The 20,361-nt window shown below is 45.5% G+C and overlaps 1 protein-coding gene across 1 annotated transcript in view; it reads left to right on the plus strand.

The window, feature by feature from the left end:
* Nucleotides 1-3,312: 3,312 nt before the first annotated feature.
* The window catches only part of LOC138525776 (cell surface glycoprotein CD200 receptor 1-B-like), a 142,225-nt gene continuing 125,176 nt past the window's right edge, over nucleotides 3,313-20,361 (plus strand). Inside the window, exon 1 of the mRNA XM_069635976.1 lies at nucleotides 3,313-3,508. Coding sequence (XP_069492077.1) covers nucleotides 3,415-3,508 — 94 coding nt within the window. The 5' untranslated portion in view covers nucleotides 3,313-3,414. The remainder of the gene's footprint in view (nucleotides 3,509-20,361) is intronic.

Consider the following 20,361-nt stretch of genomic DNA (forward strand, 5'->3'; position numbering starts at 1 on the left):
CCCTAGGGTGGTTAAGGCTCCCTCGCTACACTCAGTCTCTTATGTGTATTTATTAGAAATGTTTATTGGCCTGCAGTTCAAAATTTCACAAACTACTTCTCTGCTTGTGTTTTTAAAAGCGCCCCATTTTTTAATAACGTTTTTTTTAAATTGCTTGGGGGGACAGCCTATGAAAAAAAAAACCTGTAAAGAAGTATTTAAATCCGACTAGGTTGTGACACACATGATACTCATATCATGTGCATAAAAATGCACCACCATCATAAAGATCTTGGGTGGAACAGGAGGAGACAGGAGAGAGGAAAGAACACTATGCTCCATGTAAACAGGTATTTAAACCAAGTGCTAGTAGCTTCAGCTGTATAGAAATGTAGAATCTATCACTAAATAAACAGTGCTCTTCTATGGGAGAACATCCAGCATCAATGCAAATACTGTTTATTGTTGCAAATTAACGTGCCTCATTTGCAATAATAACTTCAGTTGGATTGTAATTTGATTAACTATCGGTTTGCTAACCTGCGCGCTGATATTTTATATCGAGGTTCAGCTGTTGAACACCATTTAATTTCATACAGATAAGTTGCTCATTGTACGCTATGTGTGGTCATGAAAATGTTGGCTGCATATTGTGGCTTGAATTATGTATTTTCTTGCTTTTGTGTATCTTGTAATGTGTACGCAGTGGTTGAGTGCATATGTTGTGTGTGGTCATGATAATGCTGGCTGCATATTAGTGCTTGAATTATGTATTTCCTATATCTAGTGACTGCATATGCTGTGTGAGGTCATGATAATGTTGGCTACATATTGCTGCTGGAATTATGTATTCCTTTGCTTTAATGGATGTTTATAATGTGTGCCCAATGGGGGTGAGTTCATATGTTGTGTGTGATGATGATATTGTTGCCTGCATATTGTTGCTGAAATCATGTAATATGTACTTCAGTTGTCTGCATATTGTTGCTTGAATTAATGTTTCTAATGTGTACACAGTTTGTACGCAGTGATATATATTGTATTTATATCACGCCTATACATAGGTGTTTCAAGGCACGACGAGGCAAGCGAGGGGAACAAGGGGGGACAAGACAACGGTCTTATGAGGTCCAGTGACATTGAGATTGCGCAAGTGCAGGGGAGAGGAAAGGGGAGAAGTGCTGGGGGAAGGGGAGGATGAGCAAGTGCAGGACATATGATTGAAACATCGAAAAAAAAACAAGTAGTGAGGACAGCAGGTGGCAGTGCAGGGGTTGAGTGCAGACAACAAGTGTTAGATAGTGCAGGTAGGGGGAATGTAGGGTTGCAGATACAGCCCCAAGTGCAGGGTGGCCAGACGGCAGATCAGGGGTGCAACTGGGAGGGCAGGAACCTGGGCCCATGGTTCAGAGGGTAGCCAGCTATCCAGTGCAGTATCAGACATGAGATCCGTAGGATGGAGGAAGAGAGAAGGCAGAAGCAAAGAGGAAAGTCTTGAGCTGTTTCCGGAACAAGAGATGGTTCTGCTCAAGTTTCAGAGAGGCAGAAGGAGGCGCCAGCCGAAGAGAGAGATCTGCCCCCGGCTCATTGCTTGGAAAAGCAATTGACCCTCAAGGAGTTGGAGGTGGAGGAGTAAAGTGCTCAAGTAGGAAGATACTTCAGAAGAGAAAGCGGGAGATATTTTGGTTTCAGGCCCCAGACAGCCTTGTGGATGATGCAAAGGGTCTTGAACTTGATCCTTGCAGCTGGGAGCCAATGGAGAAATGTCAATGCTGGAGAGATACGATCCTTGGCCTTGAGGCCAGGGACAAGTCTTATTCTGGATAAGTTGGAGAGGACGGAGAGTAGAGGCGGGCAGATTTAAAACGAGGTTGTTACAGTAGTCAAGCCTAGAAAGAACCAGAGCTCTGGAGACAGTGAGCCTCTGGGAGAAGGAGAGGAAAGGAAAAATACCTCTGAGGAGGTGCAACTGGTAGTTTGACTTCTTAGAGACGTCGGAGATGTGAGGAGAGAATGAGAGTGTGGAGTCGAAGATAACCCTGAGGTTCTTAGCCTCACAGGTGGGAGCAGGAGGAGGGCCAAGTAAGGCCAGCCAGAGAGTGCAGGGAAAGAGGGGTGCAGGTGTGCCGATGAGGAGGATCTCTGTTACATGAATTATGTATTTCCTTGCTCTAGTGTATGTTTTTAATGTGTACGCAGTGGGGTGAGTATGTATGTTGTGTGTGGTCATGATAATGTTTGCTGCATATTTTTACTGGAATTATGTATTTCCTGGGGGTACTTCCATATGTGTGTTGTGTGTGATTCTGGCTCATTTGGTATGGTTGGCTTGATTGTTGTGCGTATGGTTGTCATGTACTTTGTACTTGGTTCATATTCTTTTCGGTCAAAATTCTTTGTTGTCATTGCACATACATCATATATAGATACATTTTTAATCGTTAATATCCCAAAATTGGCCAAGTAGATTTTCTAAATGTTTTTCAGTGCACCAATTCCAGATAAAATCTAGGTGTTTGAAAAAATTGGGATATGAAAGTTTCCAATTTTGAGATGTTTGTTCCAAAAAAATATTTTTTTCCTATGCGGAAAATCACATGTTAAAAGCTGTCCGAAACAAGATCAAAGTAAACACTTTTTAAACTATAAAGCCATTAACGCACACATTTTGCATGCACTGGCATCTGCCTCGAAGTCTTACTGTGGAATAGCTTCTGATTGTGTCATGCAAGCGTTAAAAAGTTATTAAGAAAAGTCATTTTCTGAAATGCCATAAAGACTTCTCTTAACCTTATTTAGTGATGTCATCAGCAATGACATATATGATGTAATTACTGCTGTCATCCGTGATGTAATCTCTGATGTCATAATTGTGGTCATACACTGCGCAACAGGGGGCGGGCATGAAGCTAAGGTGGCTTTGCTTGAAATTGCTGCCGAATTTCTGTTGTTTTGTTGCGTTAAATCTTCACCTTAACATCTCTTTAACCAAGTTTTCATTCCTGAATTTGAAAGGTTGTGGTCCTATGTATTTTTCTTGTTAAATCTGATCACCTTAACTCTCTCTTAGCTGCAACGAGAGGGAGAGATAGAGAGAGAGAGAGAGAGAGAGACTTGGTATAATATGCTTTAAATGAGTGACCTAAATGACCTACCACAAGGATGGCGGCAGCCCACTTTTCTTGACACATTGTGTCTGCTGAGATGCTTTTTGCGACTGATCCATCCGGTAAGATATTTGGTCAGAGTCACTATGAGTCACGAGCACAGGAAATCACTCACTACATATCTGAACACACCCATAGGAAGGGCCTTACTTCGGAGGAGCTAACCTGCAAACTGCAATTGCCGCCCGGTGGCCCACACAGAGAGCCACACGAGAACAAACCAGCCACCACTCCGGTGACCACGACTAATCCTCTTCAGGTCTCAGCGATGCAACACAGAAGAAACATTGAAATTGACGTTTTCCAGAAGTCTTGCGGTATCCTAGCACTGCTGGCTTTTACCTCTGCGGATTCAGTGAGGGGTAAGAGCCGATTATACAGTTTTACAATCTTAGATGCAAGCATGAAGTAGAAACAGTGACTATCTAATGGGATGTTGGAGGGCACTTGCTACGTGTGCATATTTAAAAATGTTGCTTCTGCTGTTTTTTAAGTGCTCCGTATTGTATATAGCAAGGGATCACTAAGGTGGTTAATAACGTACAAAGTGAAAGATATATGAAAAATTGGCAGACTTTTCTTGATATGCATCTTTTATTAAAGTGAAGCCCATTGTAAGAGCATGGTGTGGTGGGCACGCTCTTATGAATGTCTGTAAACCCGTGTGCCTCCCTGACACGAAATGCAAAGAAATCAAACCATCAACTTGTCACTTCTGAGAGTTGAAGGTGAGGGCAGTGAACCACGGTGGGGAGATACCTAGAAGGAATACCAAGGACACCTACAAGGGTGGGTTGGGTGGCACAGTCTAGTTTCCATGCTAACAAAGAACAGGTAGGTCACTGAGCTCTTCCAAAGGTAGGACGTCCTATTTGCAACAAAGGGGTTGGGCTCCAGAGAGGAAGCCCTGATAATGAAGTGATGTGCCCTTGACCTTCAGCTGGAGGGTGGCCATCAGACTTTGGGAAGGCGACCCTAGTTGTCTAGTTGACAAACCACCTTTCTCTAATCACCAGTATGTGTTGAGATCTTGCGTTGAGGTCCAGTAACATTTCCCAAATGAATGATGAGGTTGTACCACGATGGTGTAAAACCAAAGTTAGACTACACCCTAAAGTTCAGGAGATCTAGGCCCGTGAGAAGGCTTCCTTATTTGGGGGAGGTGTCTTTTAAAAAAAAGAAAACTCTTATTTCCAATGAATGTGGAAAAGTAGCACAATTTGGAAAAACGACCCGGACAATAAAGAAAAGAGCTTGATCCAAGCACCCCATTTTGAAGAATGTGGTTGCTTACTTGCTCTTCAGTACCTTGCTTGTCCATCTCTTCTGAGACACATGATTACTATTTGCTTTGGGCTGATGTCCTAAATATTACAGAAGACGTGACTTTGACCAAGGATACAGCATCAGCCTTTATAAAAAAAATAAAAAAAACTATGTGTGCTCATGGTGCTTGGTAGTGACACGGCCAGAAAAACACATTCCTGATAATGAGTCAAGAACAGCTGGAAGCATACCCAAGAACTCCCTGATTTCAACCCCATACTTGCTAGTCAGTGCTTCCATTAAGAAGAAACCAAACTGATAGTCCCCTCATGACAATTAGTAAATGAGGAGCTGTGCCCGTAGGTTCTACGTTAAAACAGCAAAATTAAAATAACGAGGCCGAACAGAAACGAGTTTTTTAAGTCAATTTATTTATTTATTTATTTGTACATTGCGAGGGCACACCCCCGCAGCACCCCACCACACGCCCCTACCTTAAATTCCACCATTTCCCCATCCCCTATCTATTTATTTAATAAGGGTATCAAAATCCTCCAAAAATTCGTCTTTAAAAAGTCGTTATTTTCGGCCTTGTTGGGTTCGCAGTCCACCCCTGGCCACAGCCACATGCCCACAAGCATGGCCAGTGCCTGGAGGCACCCCAGCCATTGGTACAAATACCCTCATGAGCCCCCAGCCACAGAGATCCTGACATGGAACCCCAACCAACGAGGGAAGACTGCGCAAGCACGAGACAAACTCCCGTGCAGCTCCAAAACAGAGGGCAGCGAGCGGCGCCACACCGAGCCTCATTACGAATTTGGTGGTATTTCGGAGGTAAAGCGTCTGAAATAACACCAAACGGATTATTAGTTACCACCACTTGGTCCTGTGGAATTGCCACATGATTACAAGTGGTGGTAGGTGGTGTAAATCCCCATTTTCTGCAGATCACAGGACTTCATTGTGGATTTTTGGTGGAATTACCACTGGGGGAATTACCTAGTGGTAATGCCACACATTTCTGGAAGAAAAATTGAGGATTCACCTCCAGCATCATGCTGAAGGTACATCCTCCACTTTTCCTCCAAAAATCTGCAGAATTAACACCCGTAGGTCCACCTGCGGTAATTCCACCAAAACTTGTAATTTGGCGGTGCAGAAAAAATGTCTGTAACTGAATTACCTCCACCACCAAACTCGTAATGAGTGCCGCAGGAAACAGCGGACAGTCCCCGCCAAGCAACGGCGTCCGCGCAGAATGACAGAATGACAGCAGCATCGCTCCAGCCGCCGCATGAGGTTGGTAAATTGCGTTAGATGAATTGTGCTGCTACTTTTTTGGGCGCAAGTGAGGAGATGTGCTAGCTAGAGCATCTCCTCACTTGCTCCCAAAAATGTTTTGAGAATCTGTCGCGATATGTCCATTCATTCTTGCTCTGTTATGCAGCTGAAAGAAATACGCATAAAAATAACAAACATTCAACTGCGTGGTCTTGCCTCACTGCCATCTTTAGCAACATGATTATATTGTCACAGTGCACAATGTGTCGTGCTACTTACCTGTTCATATTTTAAAGCAGTTTGCTCAGGTCCTGTGAATCTATTTACATGTTAGCGGTAACAACAACAGGCGATGTACCACGGAGAAGGGTACCCCTTCCTCAACCGTGTGAGAAAGAGCAGGGGGGAAGGGCTGGTCTACTATTGCAGTGCACACCTGCTGTAAAGCTGTGTCACTGCTCAAAGCAGGGTCTTAGTTGCAAAAAATGTCTATTGTGCAGAGTGTGCATGTTGGGACAGCATGCGAACACACACATTCTATGCAAGAATAATATATTTAAGCAATAAGCCCCGAGCGGGGCGCGTGTGGGGGCGGGGGGCGCATTACCACTTCAGGTAAAGCCCCAGCGATCACAGTTACAGCAGGCCAGGGCGACGCCCGTGTTCTGAGCCTCTCCATTGGCTGGGAGGCCGCCACACCCCCCACGCCGGGTACTAATGGAAATTAAACCTTCCATTGAACAGTAGTTCTGCACAAATACGGGCTGCAGCAATCTCAGGTGCAACTTTAGAAACTTAACTCAATCTAGTCAGACTCAGTGGAGAGAGAATATGCACAGGGCTTTGTGAAGCCGAGAGTGATTTGCTGATGCTTGTCATTTATTTTAAAACAGCGCTTTAAAAGTGCATGTGTAGCTGTCAACCAGCGCCATCTGTTACACCCTCATGTTATTGATCAGTGATCAGAAAGACTTGGGCAAAGTGGCAAATTGATTTAAAGGGGCAATTTTAAACCTAATTGTGTAGTATGTAAGCAAACAATAGACATACCTCTAATTCTATCAGTGTCCCAGGCTATCAGATAATGCTATTTTTTACCTAACATGTCAACATTTTGCTATATCAGTATTTCTTTCCTGGCTTTCTCCGGACCATTGGTTTCCAAGTGCAGTTGAGTATTTGAACAGTTTTGCATCCATTTACAAGGCAGGAATGGACCATAATGACTCCGAATATTTTTGTGTCACTCATATTGTTACATAAGGTAGTGAACCTAAATGTCCTGGTGCAGGGCTGGGCATAAGAAGGCAATATGTGGGCATTTGTGATTTCACCTGGTATGTGATGAGGACAGCACCTGCATAGGTCGTGCTTTACATTGCTTGTGATGACTGCATCTCGCATGTGAGGCTTCAGTTGGTCTATAATGTCAGGATCTGGGCATTTGAGGGTGCACTTAGCATCGGATGGGAGTACCTTGCTCTGAAACAATGGCCCACATTCAGAGATTGGAGGTAGCCATGACGCTATTTGCGCCATGGCTGCCTCCAATGCCGGGTCCGGCACCGGTCTGGTTGAATGGGGACTTACTGGGACATTCCGACCTGTGCGGACCCGGTACGTCCCCATTCAACCAACCATTCCCCATTCCCATTGAGCCCTTATAGGGCTCAATGGGAATGGGGAAGGCGCTAATAACGGCCTGCGAATAGCAGGCCCGTTATTAGTGCCCTGGTCCCTTAGCGGGACCTGTAAAGGACGTGTGGTCAGACCACACGTCCTTTACGGATCCCGCTAAGAGACCTTGGAATTGAGCAGTAAGGGATTACCTGCACCGTTCTCCTTACCGGTGCCCGGTATCCCTTACCGCCCAACTCATAATGACCCCCAATGTATTTTGCATACCATAGTTATTCCTAGTTTATACGGTTTTTCTTAAAATAAGGTCTGACCTCCCCAACACAGACTAAAGTAGGGGGGTCTGAAAAGCCCACTGCTAAATCACCCTGTGTTTAGTTACTGCTAGCCTTTGAAATGCGCAGGAAAACCAAAATAACGAATGTGTTAAGGGAATACAAGACGGAAAATAGTGTCTCAAAAATAAATGTCAGAATGGCTTCAGTACCAACTCCCTTCCCCAGGTTCAACCCCACGGGTTCTAGAGAGTCTCTTAATAAACAAAGGATAGGTGGATGGCACAGTTCTATGAGTCTTGCACACTTTGGCTTACTGGTACGATTCAACAGTTCACATTTTAGGCTTTCATGTTCTGGTAGTACAATCACCTTTACCCACCTTGTCATCAAAACTCAGTTCATATGTTCTTAATTTCTCACAGTTCTGCACAGGCTTGCCTCTGCCGGGCTCAAGCCTGTCTCTGCTTGTTGAGGGTTCCCTTCCCCATGTTTTATCTATGATAACTTTTGTCTGTTGAATGCCTTTCAAAACTGCAAGAAATTTACATAGAGCTCTGCATGACCAATTCAGCCTCTATTTCAATAATTCACAATCTTCTCTTGTAGCAGCAATGCCTCTCGGTACTTGTAGTTCTTATTCTCTTTCTCTTGCATTTTTGGCATTTTCCAAAGTTCTTATATTTAACTTTTGCCCTCTTGGCATATATCACTATTCACGTATTTCATTTTCCTCTTATTTAACTTTCTTTCCTTTTTCTCTGCTTGTAATATATTAAAAAAATTCATGATATTTTACAGGTACTTTCAAATGTCCCTCTCCCTCTCGCAGGACCACTCTGCTACTTTGTATCTTTTTCTTTTAACAATTGTTTGTTTCATTTGCGTTTTAGCGGCACAAGCACAACCTTCAACTTTCAAATTGCAGTCACTTTCCCGTTAACATAAACTAGACTTTTGTTGCTCTCAATAACTCACCAGTTGTGTTAATTGGATGTCTTTCATCTTTTCCCTGCAGCTCAAGGCCGTTACCAACGCCTTCTCGGCTCCTCCCCAACTCTGCCGTTCACCTGTGAGGGTCACTGGCCGCTTCCTGGCAACTTGAAGGTTTCTTTTCTCTGCTCGCTCAGGTCTGCCTTTTCGAACACTGGCGGCTTCCTGAAAGTTTGGAAATCTTGGCTGGCTTTTTCACTATCTTCTCAATTGTTGATCATCCCACTGGCCTACTAACTTCCACTGCCTGGTTCGCATCAGCCTCGGAAGAGCTGTTCCTTCTTGTACCCAGCCTCGCTCAAATTGTGCCTGTGCACGACACCTTTTATCTTCACAGGAAGTTTTAATAAGTGGTGGGTGTACATTGTTAGAGCTATGCGGCTGACTCTGCCTGGCCTCATTACAGGGACATAGCCAATGCAAGTCAGGGGAGGTAATCCTTCTGACCTCATTCCCCAACTTCCTTAGTGCCGTATTTAAAGTGGAGAGGAATTATGGGAGTTGTAGTTTCCCATAAAATAAACAGGGACATGGGTTGGATAAGTTGTGGAAAAAGGGGGATACCATGTCTTGCCATTGGGTGCTTCTCCCCCACCCCCTGAGGACCCCCTACCCAAGTGATCCTCCCTCGCTTGTCCAACCCCAGGGTCGGGATCCAAAAGCGATGGCCACCTGAGTACGGGATCCCCAGGGACTAGGTTGTGAAACACCCTCTGGTTTCTCACATACCCTTTCCCTATGCGATATGGATGAATCTGTTTCACAGGGGAACTGTGACAGGCAATCCATTTTGCTCTGATCTTTGCCTTTCCGATGTTCCACTGTGAAACAGTATGGCTGTAAGTCCATAGACCATCATATAACACGTGGGTTCGATTATTTTCGCTGACTAACCCAGACAAGGGGAGAATGATCTGTAACTAAAATGAATTTTTTCTGAGGAGGTAATATTTAAAGTAAAGGATGGCCCATTTGATGGCTAACACCTCTAATTCTAAAACTGAATAGTTTCTCTCTCTGGAAAATAACTTGCGACTGGCAAATAATATAGGATTTTATAAGCCGTAGTGTAGTTGGGATAACACAGCTTCCAATCTAGTCAGAGAGGCATCAGTCTGAACTATGACGTCTTTTGAGAAGTCTGCCACTTTCAGTATGGGATTCTGACATAAAGTGTGTTTTAAGTTAGATGTACCGGGTACATTATTTGCCCGACTTATCCTTAGAGAATTTTCCTCTTGGATAGCTACAACAAATATACCAGATCCCTTTCCGACGGGTTTTGTTATTGGTCTAGGTACATCAGTAAATGTGCTAACGTTACATGCAATTAAACTTCATGAAATGGAGAGGAAACAGGCTGTATACATGGCATTTATAGACTTCCAGGCCGCGTTTCATTCAGTTTCTAGAGAGCTTCTTAGAGATAAACTGTCCGATGCCATTGCAATACTGGATCCATGAATTACACTCTAACACAACAATTCAAATACGGTTATCCACAAAGGGAACTCTTTCAGCCCCCATTTTGACCTACAGGGGCGTGAAACAAGGCTCTACACTGGCCTCAGCTTTTCTCATTGCAGATATGAGACATCAGTTTGATGAAGTAGTTTCTGATCCAGCGAAGCTAAGTGGTCATTCCATCATCTGGTTATTTTATGCTGACGACTTAGTGTTGCTGGCAAAAACTCCCAGGGGATTGCAGGCATTGTTAAATCAGCTAGGAAAATACGTGTAGCCCAACTATCTCACGATTAATCAGGAGAAATGCAAGATATTGATAAATGCTACCAGTCAAGCCAAGAAAAAAATCCATCTCTTTTGGGGCCTTCAGGGCAACCCCTTGCAGGTTGTAAAGGAATATAAGTACTTAGGACTTAACACAAACAACCATCCTTCTGATTTACCTTACTATTTCTTTCTTTTGATCCCGGTTTGTAATATCTTTCAAAAGTTCAAAACCTTTCACAGAGACTTTGGAATGTGTGACTCCCTCTTGCAGGTCCACTCTGCTACTTTGTATCCTTTTCTTTCAATAATTGGTTTCTTCATTCGCGTTTTATCGGCACACGCGCAACCTTCAACTTTCAAATTACTTTCTCTTTCCCTTTAACATCAACTGGACTCGATAACTCACTTGTTGTGTTAATTGGATGTCTTTCATCTTTCCAAGCAGTTCAAGGCCATTACTAATGTCTTCTCTGCTCCTCCCCAACTACGCCATTCACCCGGGAGGGTCGCGGGCCGCTTCCTGGCAACTTGAAGGTTTCTCCTCCTCCGCCTACTTGGCTCTGTCTTTCGAACACTTGTTTCTTCCAGAAAGTTTGGAAATCCTGCGTGGCTTTGTTCTCGATCCTCTTAACTGTTGATCAGCCCGTTGGCCTTCCAACTTCCACTGCCTTGGAAGTGCTGTTTCTTCTCGTACCCAGCCTCACTCAAAGTGTGCCTCTATTTACCATCTTTTATCTTCACTGGGAGTGTAAATAAGCAGCAGGTGTACATTGCTAGAGCGACGTGCCTGACTCTGCTGGCCTCATTACAGGGACAAGGCCAATGCAAGTCAGGGGAGATAATCCTTCTGACCTCATTCCTCATCTTCCTTGATACAGTACTTTTGTCAAGACAAAGTGGGGAGGAATTAAGGGAGTTGTAGTTTCCCATAATAGAAACAGGGATATGGGTAAGATGGGTTGTGGAAAAAGGGGCATACCATGTCTCGCCATCGGGTGCTTCTCCCCCACTCCCTGTGGACCCCCTACCCAGGTGATCCTCCCTCGCTTCTCCTCCCCCAGGGTCGGGATCCAAAAGCGATGGCCTTTCCCTAGCCACCTGAGTACGGGATCCCTGTGGACTAGCTTGTGAAAAACACTCTGGTTTTTCACAGTTCTTCTTAACTTGTCAACCACTTTCTTCTCCTCTTTCTCTTTCCACCCTAGGTTTCAGTGATACTGTTCTGAACAGGTTTCATTCAAACCTTTCTAACCACACCTACTCTGTCTCATGGGCTGGCCATGCCCCTTCTGTTATTCCTCTTCAACCTGGTATACCTCAGGGCTAATTTTTCTCTCTACATAATAAATCTTGCTTCTATCATCACTTCTTATTTTCTGTCTTATCACTTCAATGCTGATGACCCAAAGCCCTTCTTATTTTTTCTTCCTTTACCCCATCCAACCACAACACTCTCACATCCTGTCCCCTAACTATCCAGTCTTAGATGTCTGATCACTTTCTCCATCTCAATCCTTTCAAGGCCAAGGATGGGGTTGTTTTCTTTCTAGCTAGTACTATTCCTCCACCTCTCCCCCAACTTCTATTTAATTTCCCCCTGCTTTACTTCTTATCGCTTCATCTGTTTATAATCTTGGTGTACACATTTATTCTCCGCTCACTTTCTCTTCTCATATTTCTGCTCTTTCACACTCCTGTCGATTCCCTCTTTTCAATATACTACAAAGATACTTGTTTTGTCGCTAATTGTTTTTCATTTGTTCTACTGTTTCAGTTTTCTTCTTGGTCTTCCTGCTACTCAACATAGTCCTCTTCACTGTGTTTATTACTCATCTATATGTATCTTCTTCCCTCTTTCTTCTCACGATTGTATTTTCCGGCTCTTCCATTTCTTCACTGGCTTCCATTCCAATCTCATCTGTTCTTCAATTGTATACACCTTTATGCCTTATGCACCTTTATAAATTTAAGTCAGTTCTGAGCACATTACGAATACTCAAATCAGATAACATTTTCTCTGTCTCATATTAAAATCTGTTCGCAATCTGCCACCGCACTACCACTCTTCGCTGATATATTTCTACACCCCACACGCTCTCTCATCTCCCAATCTCTTTTCCTCCTTTCCGTTCCTCGTCCCCCATGTGCCAAATCCTGTTATCGATCCTTCTCATTACTTGCACCCAGGTATTGGAACGCACTTCCTTTTCCTCTCCGCACTCTGACTTCCTATCCTCTGTTCCATTCCCATTTAATTTCAACAATGTTATTACCTGCATATGATTTGTACCGTTTTATATTTTGTCAAGCACTTTTACGTAAAGTTCTCTATAAATAAAAATAAATATAAAAGACAAATACAGGATAATGTGCTTGTCCCACTTTCCGCTGCAGTGGCATCAATATATGGTAGAATTTAATTTTGTAAGGATTCTTTTTTTACAGAAGAATGGCACTAATGTAATATTCTTCAGATACATAAATCCCACCCCACAATCTGAGACAAGAAACTGGCTGTTTTTTAATCTGTATATTTTGTTTTATTTAGAATAATCTATCAAGGATTAAAGGTGGTCCCTGACTTACATAACTGGGGAAGCCCCTGACAATCTTTAAATTAATTCTGGAATCTTTTCTACAGAAAGGAAAATGCAATCTACCTGCTATTCTGTCGTTAATGTTTTTATTCCAATTTGCGCAAGCATCCATACATAGAAACAAAAATATGAGTGACTATTCCACGCAATAGAAGAACATACTACAAAATGTAGACACACAAATTGACATTGGATGTTTTTATTCAATGAAGTAAAACAGTTCTCAGCATAATATTTTAAACAAGATACTTAGCTTTCTCTGAAACCATTGCCAAACATTGTCATTGGAGAAAGGTATTTACTTTAACATATAGTTCTCTGATTCCTGAGCTACTTAAAATCTAAATTGTGTACACTATCTGTGACAAACTATTGGCTCCTAGCTTAGGCAATTTGATATATTTTTGTTGTTTAATTTGTTGCAAATATTTTTAAATGCTTGGGTTCAGATATTTTGTTTCTTTTTGGAATGCTGGTACAGCAGTGCCTAAACTCTTCCAATATTCCCAAGGAATAAGTTTCACCCTAACAGCGCACCAGCTCCATGTGTTCATTAATTAATATATTTCAATTACTGTGTTGACTATGGCAGACATCAATCATAAGGGAGTGTGATTCCCCATTTCACTTAGGTATGCCTAAACCCTCCAGAAATCTAAAATTACCTTAAGGCTTAAGGCCGCGAAGATCCTTAAGATTTCAATTTTAATTCTAAATCACAAAGCACACACATCTTGTGATATATTCCACTTTCGGTGACATAGCTTCTGAACAGTGTTCCCCCAAAATATATTTAATTTCAATCTCTTTAAATACTCAGGCTTCATTGTACTCACTTATTTTTTTTTTATTAGCATTTTTGAGTTTACAATTTTAAACTTTTGATGCTACTTTTGGACATCATAAAAATGATTTTACAACATATTATTATTAAAAAGCAAACAAGTAAATAATTCCAGAAGGGAACATAACATAAAAGGTCTTTGGATAGTAATAATGCGATAAAGATAAAAAAATGCAAGGAGAAGGGGGTATGAACCTATTACTGCGTACAAATACATTATCGAGACCAGGGAGGTAACCACACAATCCAGGTTTCATTATCATTTTGTCAGTTCACCTCTGGTACGATTGAACTCTCATGCATCAAGAGGAGCCATGTTTCTCTTGGGGACCTTGTAGAGCAGTTTTTTTTAGAAAATCACTCAAGTATTTTGTCCTTGAGTCCTTTAAAGTCAAGCACTCAATCGTTAAGTGCATCTGAGTTTCAAAAAGTTGTGCGCATAGTCTACATGTATAGTTACGCTCACTTTCTGTCCGCCATCTTTCAGTTACTTCCTTGGTGGGGAAGAGATTTAGGTAAAGTCTCAAAAACTCTTGTCTTAGAGTAGGTGAAGGTCATTTCTTTAGGGTAACTCAGTGTTTCCCCTCTTCTCAGTACACCTCCTATTTTGGATACAGTAATCCTGTCATTTGTAGTTATCCAACCAAGGTCAGGTAATCTTCATTTTACGAGTCCTGGATTTTCCAGCAGAGTGTCTTCTGAGAGGGCCAACCTTTGGAGTATATCTGAGCATATGCTCTTCCACTCAGACAGCGATCTTTCCTGATTATTCTTTACTCACTTTTAGTTTGTCTTCCAAAGGCCCAAAGCGGGTAGGGACATCCACCGGTTTCAGGCTGCATCACAGGGTAAGCATTTCATTTCAACCTGTTCACCTTCTTCTAAAGTCCCTCCCCGGGAATCTGGATCTGTCTTGGGATAGACCTCTATGTATTCAGTCCATCTGGAAAAGGCTTTTTCAAGGAGTTTTCCCAATGGTTTCTTCTAGTTGAAAACCCAGTCTTTTTTCTCCTATCTGGCTATCTCTCTTGCTTTGAGGCTTTCTGAAAACTCTCCCTTCTGTCAATGCATTTGTGTTTAAAGGAATCTGGCACTTTAACCTGGATCCCAACTCACCGGAACCACTTTACTGGATTTTTGTGTCATTTTTCATGGGTGCAAGCTCTATATGCCCTTTATACTCCTACCTGTTCCCTAACTACCTCAAAATAGAAATTGAAATATACCCTAACACCGCAACCACCTAAATATTGGAGTGGAAAAATACAATAAAATGGCTGTTTCACCAAATGTGAAATTATGAGTTGGGTGGGTACCATGTAAATACCCTGCAACCTTCAGCCAGGCAGCATCATTTATTAAAGAATCTTTACATTGGGCAGAGCCAGTGATACGCTCCCTACATTTTTTCACACCAATTAGGAAAGTCCTCTGGTTTTATGTTGGCCCAATGTATCTTTATGTGTCATAAGGGAATTTGGAATCGAGTTGGACTGGAATGTTCATGCTTCTCTTACTTCCCTACATTCAGATGTGTCAATGATAAGAATGATATATTCAGATTCATATGAATATTCGGAATGCAGAGACATAATTTATGGTTTGTCACTGCATGCATAACAGAGTTATTAAAATATGTAAATGAATGCATAATTCAATTTTTATGTATGCAAGTTATGTTGTTCTGTTGAATCCAAATCTTTATCCCATTTCTGGATTAGACAAGTGGGTCAGAAATGACGACATTAAGGGGGTAATCCATAGAATTCAGCGCACAAGTGGCGCATGCGGCTGGCGCACAGTGTGTGCGTGCGAAAGTCTGCGCCAGCCGCGTGCGCCAAAATCCATTTCCGCGCACAGCGTATTCATGGATTTCAACATCCATTACCAGCTGTGGTGCAGAGTGGCGCAGCGACCCTGCAGCAGTGGCAGTTACGCCCCCAACCCCTCCCCGTGCACCATGTACAGCGCACAAATCCCGTACAAGGCGCACAGGCCCCCAACCAAAAAAACGCCTGTAAAACTCCCCGCGCACCCCTCCGAATACACGTACCCCGCTGTGCGGGAAGTTTCACACATGATTGGCCCTGTGCGAGCAGTGTCCATGAATTTCGGGGGTGTGTGGGAAGTTTCACACGTGATCGGCCCTTGCGAGCAGTGTATGTGAATTTCGGGGGTGCGTGGGAAGTTTCACATGCGATCGGCCCTGTGCGAGCGGAGTACATGTATTACTGGGGTTCGCGGGAAGTTTCACACACGATTGGGCCTGTGCGAGCGGGGTATGTGTATTTCGGGGGTGCGTGGGAAGTTTCACATGCGATTGGGCCTGTGCGAGCGGGTTACGTGTATTAATGGGGTGCGCGGGAAGTTTCACACGCGATCGGCCCTGTGCGAGCGGGGTACGTGTATTACTAGGGTTTGTGGGAAGTTTCACACGCGATTGGGACTGTACAAGCGGGGTACGTGTATTTCGGGGGTGCGCGGGAAGTTTCACATGCAATCGGTCCTGTGCGAGCGGGATACGTGTATTACTGGGGTGCGCGGGAAGTTTCACACGCGATCGGCCCTGTGCGAGCGGGGTATGTGTATTTCTGGGGTTTGCGGGAAGTTTCACATGCGGTCGGCCCTGTGCAAGTGGGGTACGTGTATTACTGGGGTTCGCGGGAAGTTTCGCGATTGGGCCTGTGCAAGCGGGGTATGTGTATTTCGGGGGTGCACGGGAAGTTTCACACGCGATCGGCCCTGTGCGAGCAGGGTACATGTATTACTGGGGTGCGTGGGAAGTTTCACATGCGGTCGGCCCAGTGCGAGCGGGATACGTGTATTACTGGGGTTCACGGGAAGTTTCACACGCGATTGGGCCTGTGCAAGCAGAGTATGTCAATTTTCGGGGTACGCGGGAAGTATCACACACAATTTCACTGTCAGAGCGGGTACGTGTATCCAGTGGGGTGCGCGGGGAGTCCCACATGTGAATTGGCAGTGTGGGTCCTCCCAGGTGTGCCCTCTACTCCCTCCACGGCCCCTGCAGGCAACCCACACCACAGGGGACTATCCTGCACCCCTGGTCATGTCCCGCACGCAGCCCATCCACCATGGGCATGCCCCCCAGCCAGCCCACATGTCACCTTCCACTAGTGATCACCAACCCATGTCCCCCAGCACCCCCACCCCCCAGCAGTGAGCCTCAGGCCCCGACTCATGTCCCCCAGCACTGCCACCCCCCAGCAGTGATGGGCACCTGCCAGCAGGCCCCGACTCATTTCCCCCAGCACCCCCACCCCCCACCAGTGAGCCTCAGGCCCGACTCATGTCCCCAAGCACCCCACCCCTCAGCAGTGAAGGGCACCTGCCAGCAGGCCCTGACTCATGTCCCCCAGCACCCCCATCCCCCAGCAGTGATGGGCACCTGCCAGAAGGCCCCAACTCATGTGCCCCAGCACCCCCACCCCCCAGCAGTGAGCCTCAGGCCCCGGCTCATGTCCCCAGCACCCCCACCCCCTAGCAGTGAGCCTCAGGCCCCGAGTCATGTCCCCCAGCACCCCCACCCCCTAGCAGTGAGCCTCAGGCCCCGAGTCATGTCCCCCAGCACCCCCACCCCCCAGCAGTGAAGGGCACCTGCCAGCAGGCCCCGACTCATGTCCCCCAGCACCCCCACCCCCCAGAAGTGATGGGCACCTGCCAGCAGGCCCCGACTCATGTCCTCCAGCACCCCCACCCCCTAGCAGTGAGCCTCAAGCCCCGACTCATGTCCCCCAGAACCCCCATCCCCCAGCAGTGAAGGGCACCTGCCAGCAGGCCCCGACTCATGTCCCCCAGCACCCCTACCCCCCAGCAGTGATGGGCACCTGCCAGCAGGCCCCGACTCATGTCCCCCAGCACCCCCAGCCCCCGCAGTGAGCCTCAGGCCCCGACTCACGTCACCCAGCACCCCCAACCCCCAGCAGTGAAGGGCACCTGCCAGCAGGCCCCGACTCATGTCCCCCAGCACCCCCACCCCCCAGCAGTGAGCCTCAGGCCCCGACTCATGTCCCCCAGCACCCCCACCCCCCAGCAGTGAGGGGCACCTACCAGCAGACCCCGACTCATGTCCCCCAGCACCCTCACCTCCCTGCAGTGAGCCTCAGGCCCAGACTTATGTCCCAACAAACGACATGTCCTAACAAAACAGACCCATGTCCCGAAAGTCAACCCTAATCCCCCTTGCCCCCCAATCCAAGCATGCAACCATCCACAGAACCCACTCCCAAATTACCCATGCCATGATAGATGAAATGAACCACCATGCCCATGCAGGAATGCACAACGTAGCCACACAGTGACTGAGGAAATGTTCAATGATACATGCACAAAACCAATTACAGAACACAACACCAATTCTGAAGTAATAAAAAATGTGTATTTAAAACATAAAGAACTGACTTTGAGGAATAGTAAACTGAAAATCAATGCACAATGACCGAAGTTGAAAAAAATGATTGCAAATCCAATGAAGTTAAAAAAAAAGAAAAATCACGTAGAATAAAAAAATTGGTCCATTGCCAATGTCCATAATAAAAACATAATCCAAATTTAAAAAAAACCATTGATCCATGGGAATATATTAAAAGAAAGTATGTACAAGTCTGCAACTATATACAATGTAAGTCCAAATGGTCCATGATCCACAAACAAAAGGAAACCTACAAAAAAGTCCTAGGAAGAAAAAAACTATATACACACGAAGTGGAGCAATGTCCATTAACTCCAAATTAAAAGAAGAACAAAGGAAACCTAACAGTATCTAACTATATACAATGGCGGTGGGCAAGTCCTGCGGCTCACTCTGTGATGTCCCGGGCCAGGGCATCATCGAACTCCATGTGGATGTCCCAGAGGCGGGCCTCTGCCCTGTGTCATGATCTCTGCTTCCAAAAGGTCAGGGTTTTCCCAACTCCCTTGGAAGCAGATCCATAACCCAGGTTCCGAGTGCCAACCAGTCCCAATTGGGATCTTTTGGACCCAGTCCTGGCGCCAGTGGCACCAGGCTCATAAATATTCCCATTCCCAGCGCTGGAAGCGCCGGGCTCATAATGCTTGGGTGGACTTACCTGCAGCAGACCATGCTGCTTACTTGCCTGCCAGTTGAGCCTCTGATCCTCTTCTGTTTGGAACTACTTTTCCTGTTGGGTGGGGCAGGAGCCACTCCCTAGATTCAGAACACTGGAACTCTTCTGGAAAGCAGGAACTCTTTTCTTACCTAGGCGTGGCTGTGGAAGGAGACACCTAAGCACTACAGGAGGCTATTTAAACCACACCCGATGGATGAATCTTGCTTTGCGTTATTCTGCATCCTCTGCAGCAGAACGCTCATCGTGTCTTCTGCATCTGATCCTGGGCCTAAGGAAAAAGGCTTACCATCCTGAATCCAGTCTTCAGCAACACCTATAAAGACAAGAAAGAACAGGTTAGCATTACGGGCTTCAGTGACAGCTCTTCACTTACCTGGTCCATCGGCTGTCACCAACGCCTCGCGCTGCATTCCGGCATCTGAAAGACAAAGGCTTACCTACTCTTCGTGCGCTCCGGAAGTCTTCACACTGCATTCCGGCATCTGAAAGACAAAAGCTTACCAACTATTCGCACGCTCCGGAGGCCTTCGGCGCTGCATCCCGCATCTGAAAGACAAAACAAGGTGTGTTTAAAGACATTGGGGAACTTTAATACTCACGTGCCATTACTCCTTTCCACATCTAACCCAGTGGGTATTCCGGCACCCTGCAGCCGCTCCGAACTTGTACCTGCAAAATAAAAAGACAGTTAGAGCGCATCGTGAAGCAGGCAACAAGCACTTACTTACGTGCTTCCAGGCGCTTCTATTCATCACACGGGCTCCATCTTCAACTCACTTCAGCCCGTCATCCGCCATCGCCGGAACCCTGCAAAACAAGAAACATCATTACTAAAGACTTTAAAGACATTAGAATTACTCGAAACTTACCGTTCGTGCAGTAAACGACGGACAGCAGTCCTCTGAAGTCAAGAGGCCTGCTCCCCTTATCCAGTGAAGAAACTGGTTACAGCACCCTGCCCCGAGGCAGATGGAGAGCACGGCGTTCACTTACCTAAGGTGAGAGCGTTAACCTTTGGGGTGCTACAGGAGAAGAGAAAGGGAAGAAGAGAGATACATTCAATAACCCCGTTCCTTAATCCCATATTTTCTATCTGCAGACATCTTACCCTTCAAGTCAGACATACAGTGCACAGAGGTCCAGCCCAAAGAGCCAGCCGTGTGTTACACATCACCTTTGAAGATACGGTATACACCCAGTCAAGACCGGCGCCTCTACGGGAATCAGGTGAGCGTTACACCCTGGCCCCGAGGTCTCGCAGGGATGCAGTCATGGCCTGTTCCAACTCCCTGCCAGTTGCCTCAAGGCAGTCTGCCTGCCGCAACGCCCGACGCATGGAGAACTCCGCCCTGACCATGGTGAGCCATGCCTCTTCCGCCCGCCGCCGCTCCGCATCTATGCGCTGGCCCAACAGCAGCCACACGGAAGACACACCCATTCCAGGGTTCTCCTGCCCTCTGGCCGATGACTGCC

This window comes from Ambystoma mexicanum, chromosome 7p (genome assembly GCF_040938575.1).
Source record: "Ambystoma mexicanum isolate Mex_15411 chromosome 7p, UKY_AmexF1_1, whole genome shotgun sequence".
Taxonomy (NCBI): domain Eukaryota; kingdom Metazoa; phylum Chordata; class Amphibia; order Caudata; family Ambystomatidae; genus Ambystoma; species Ambystoma mexicanum.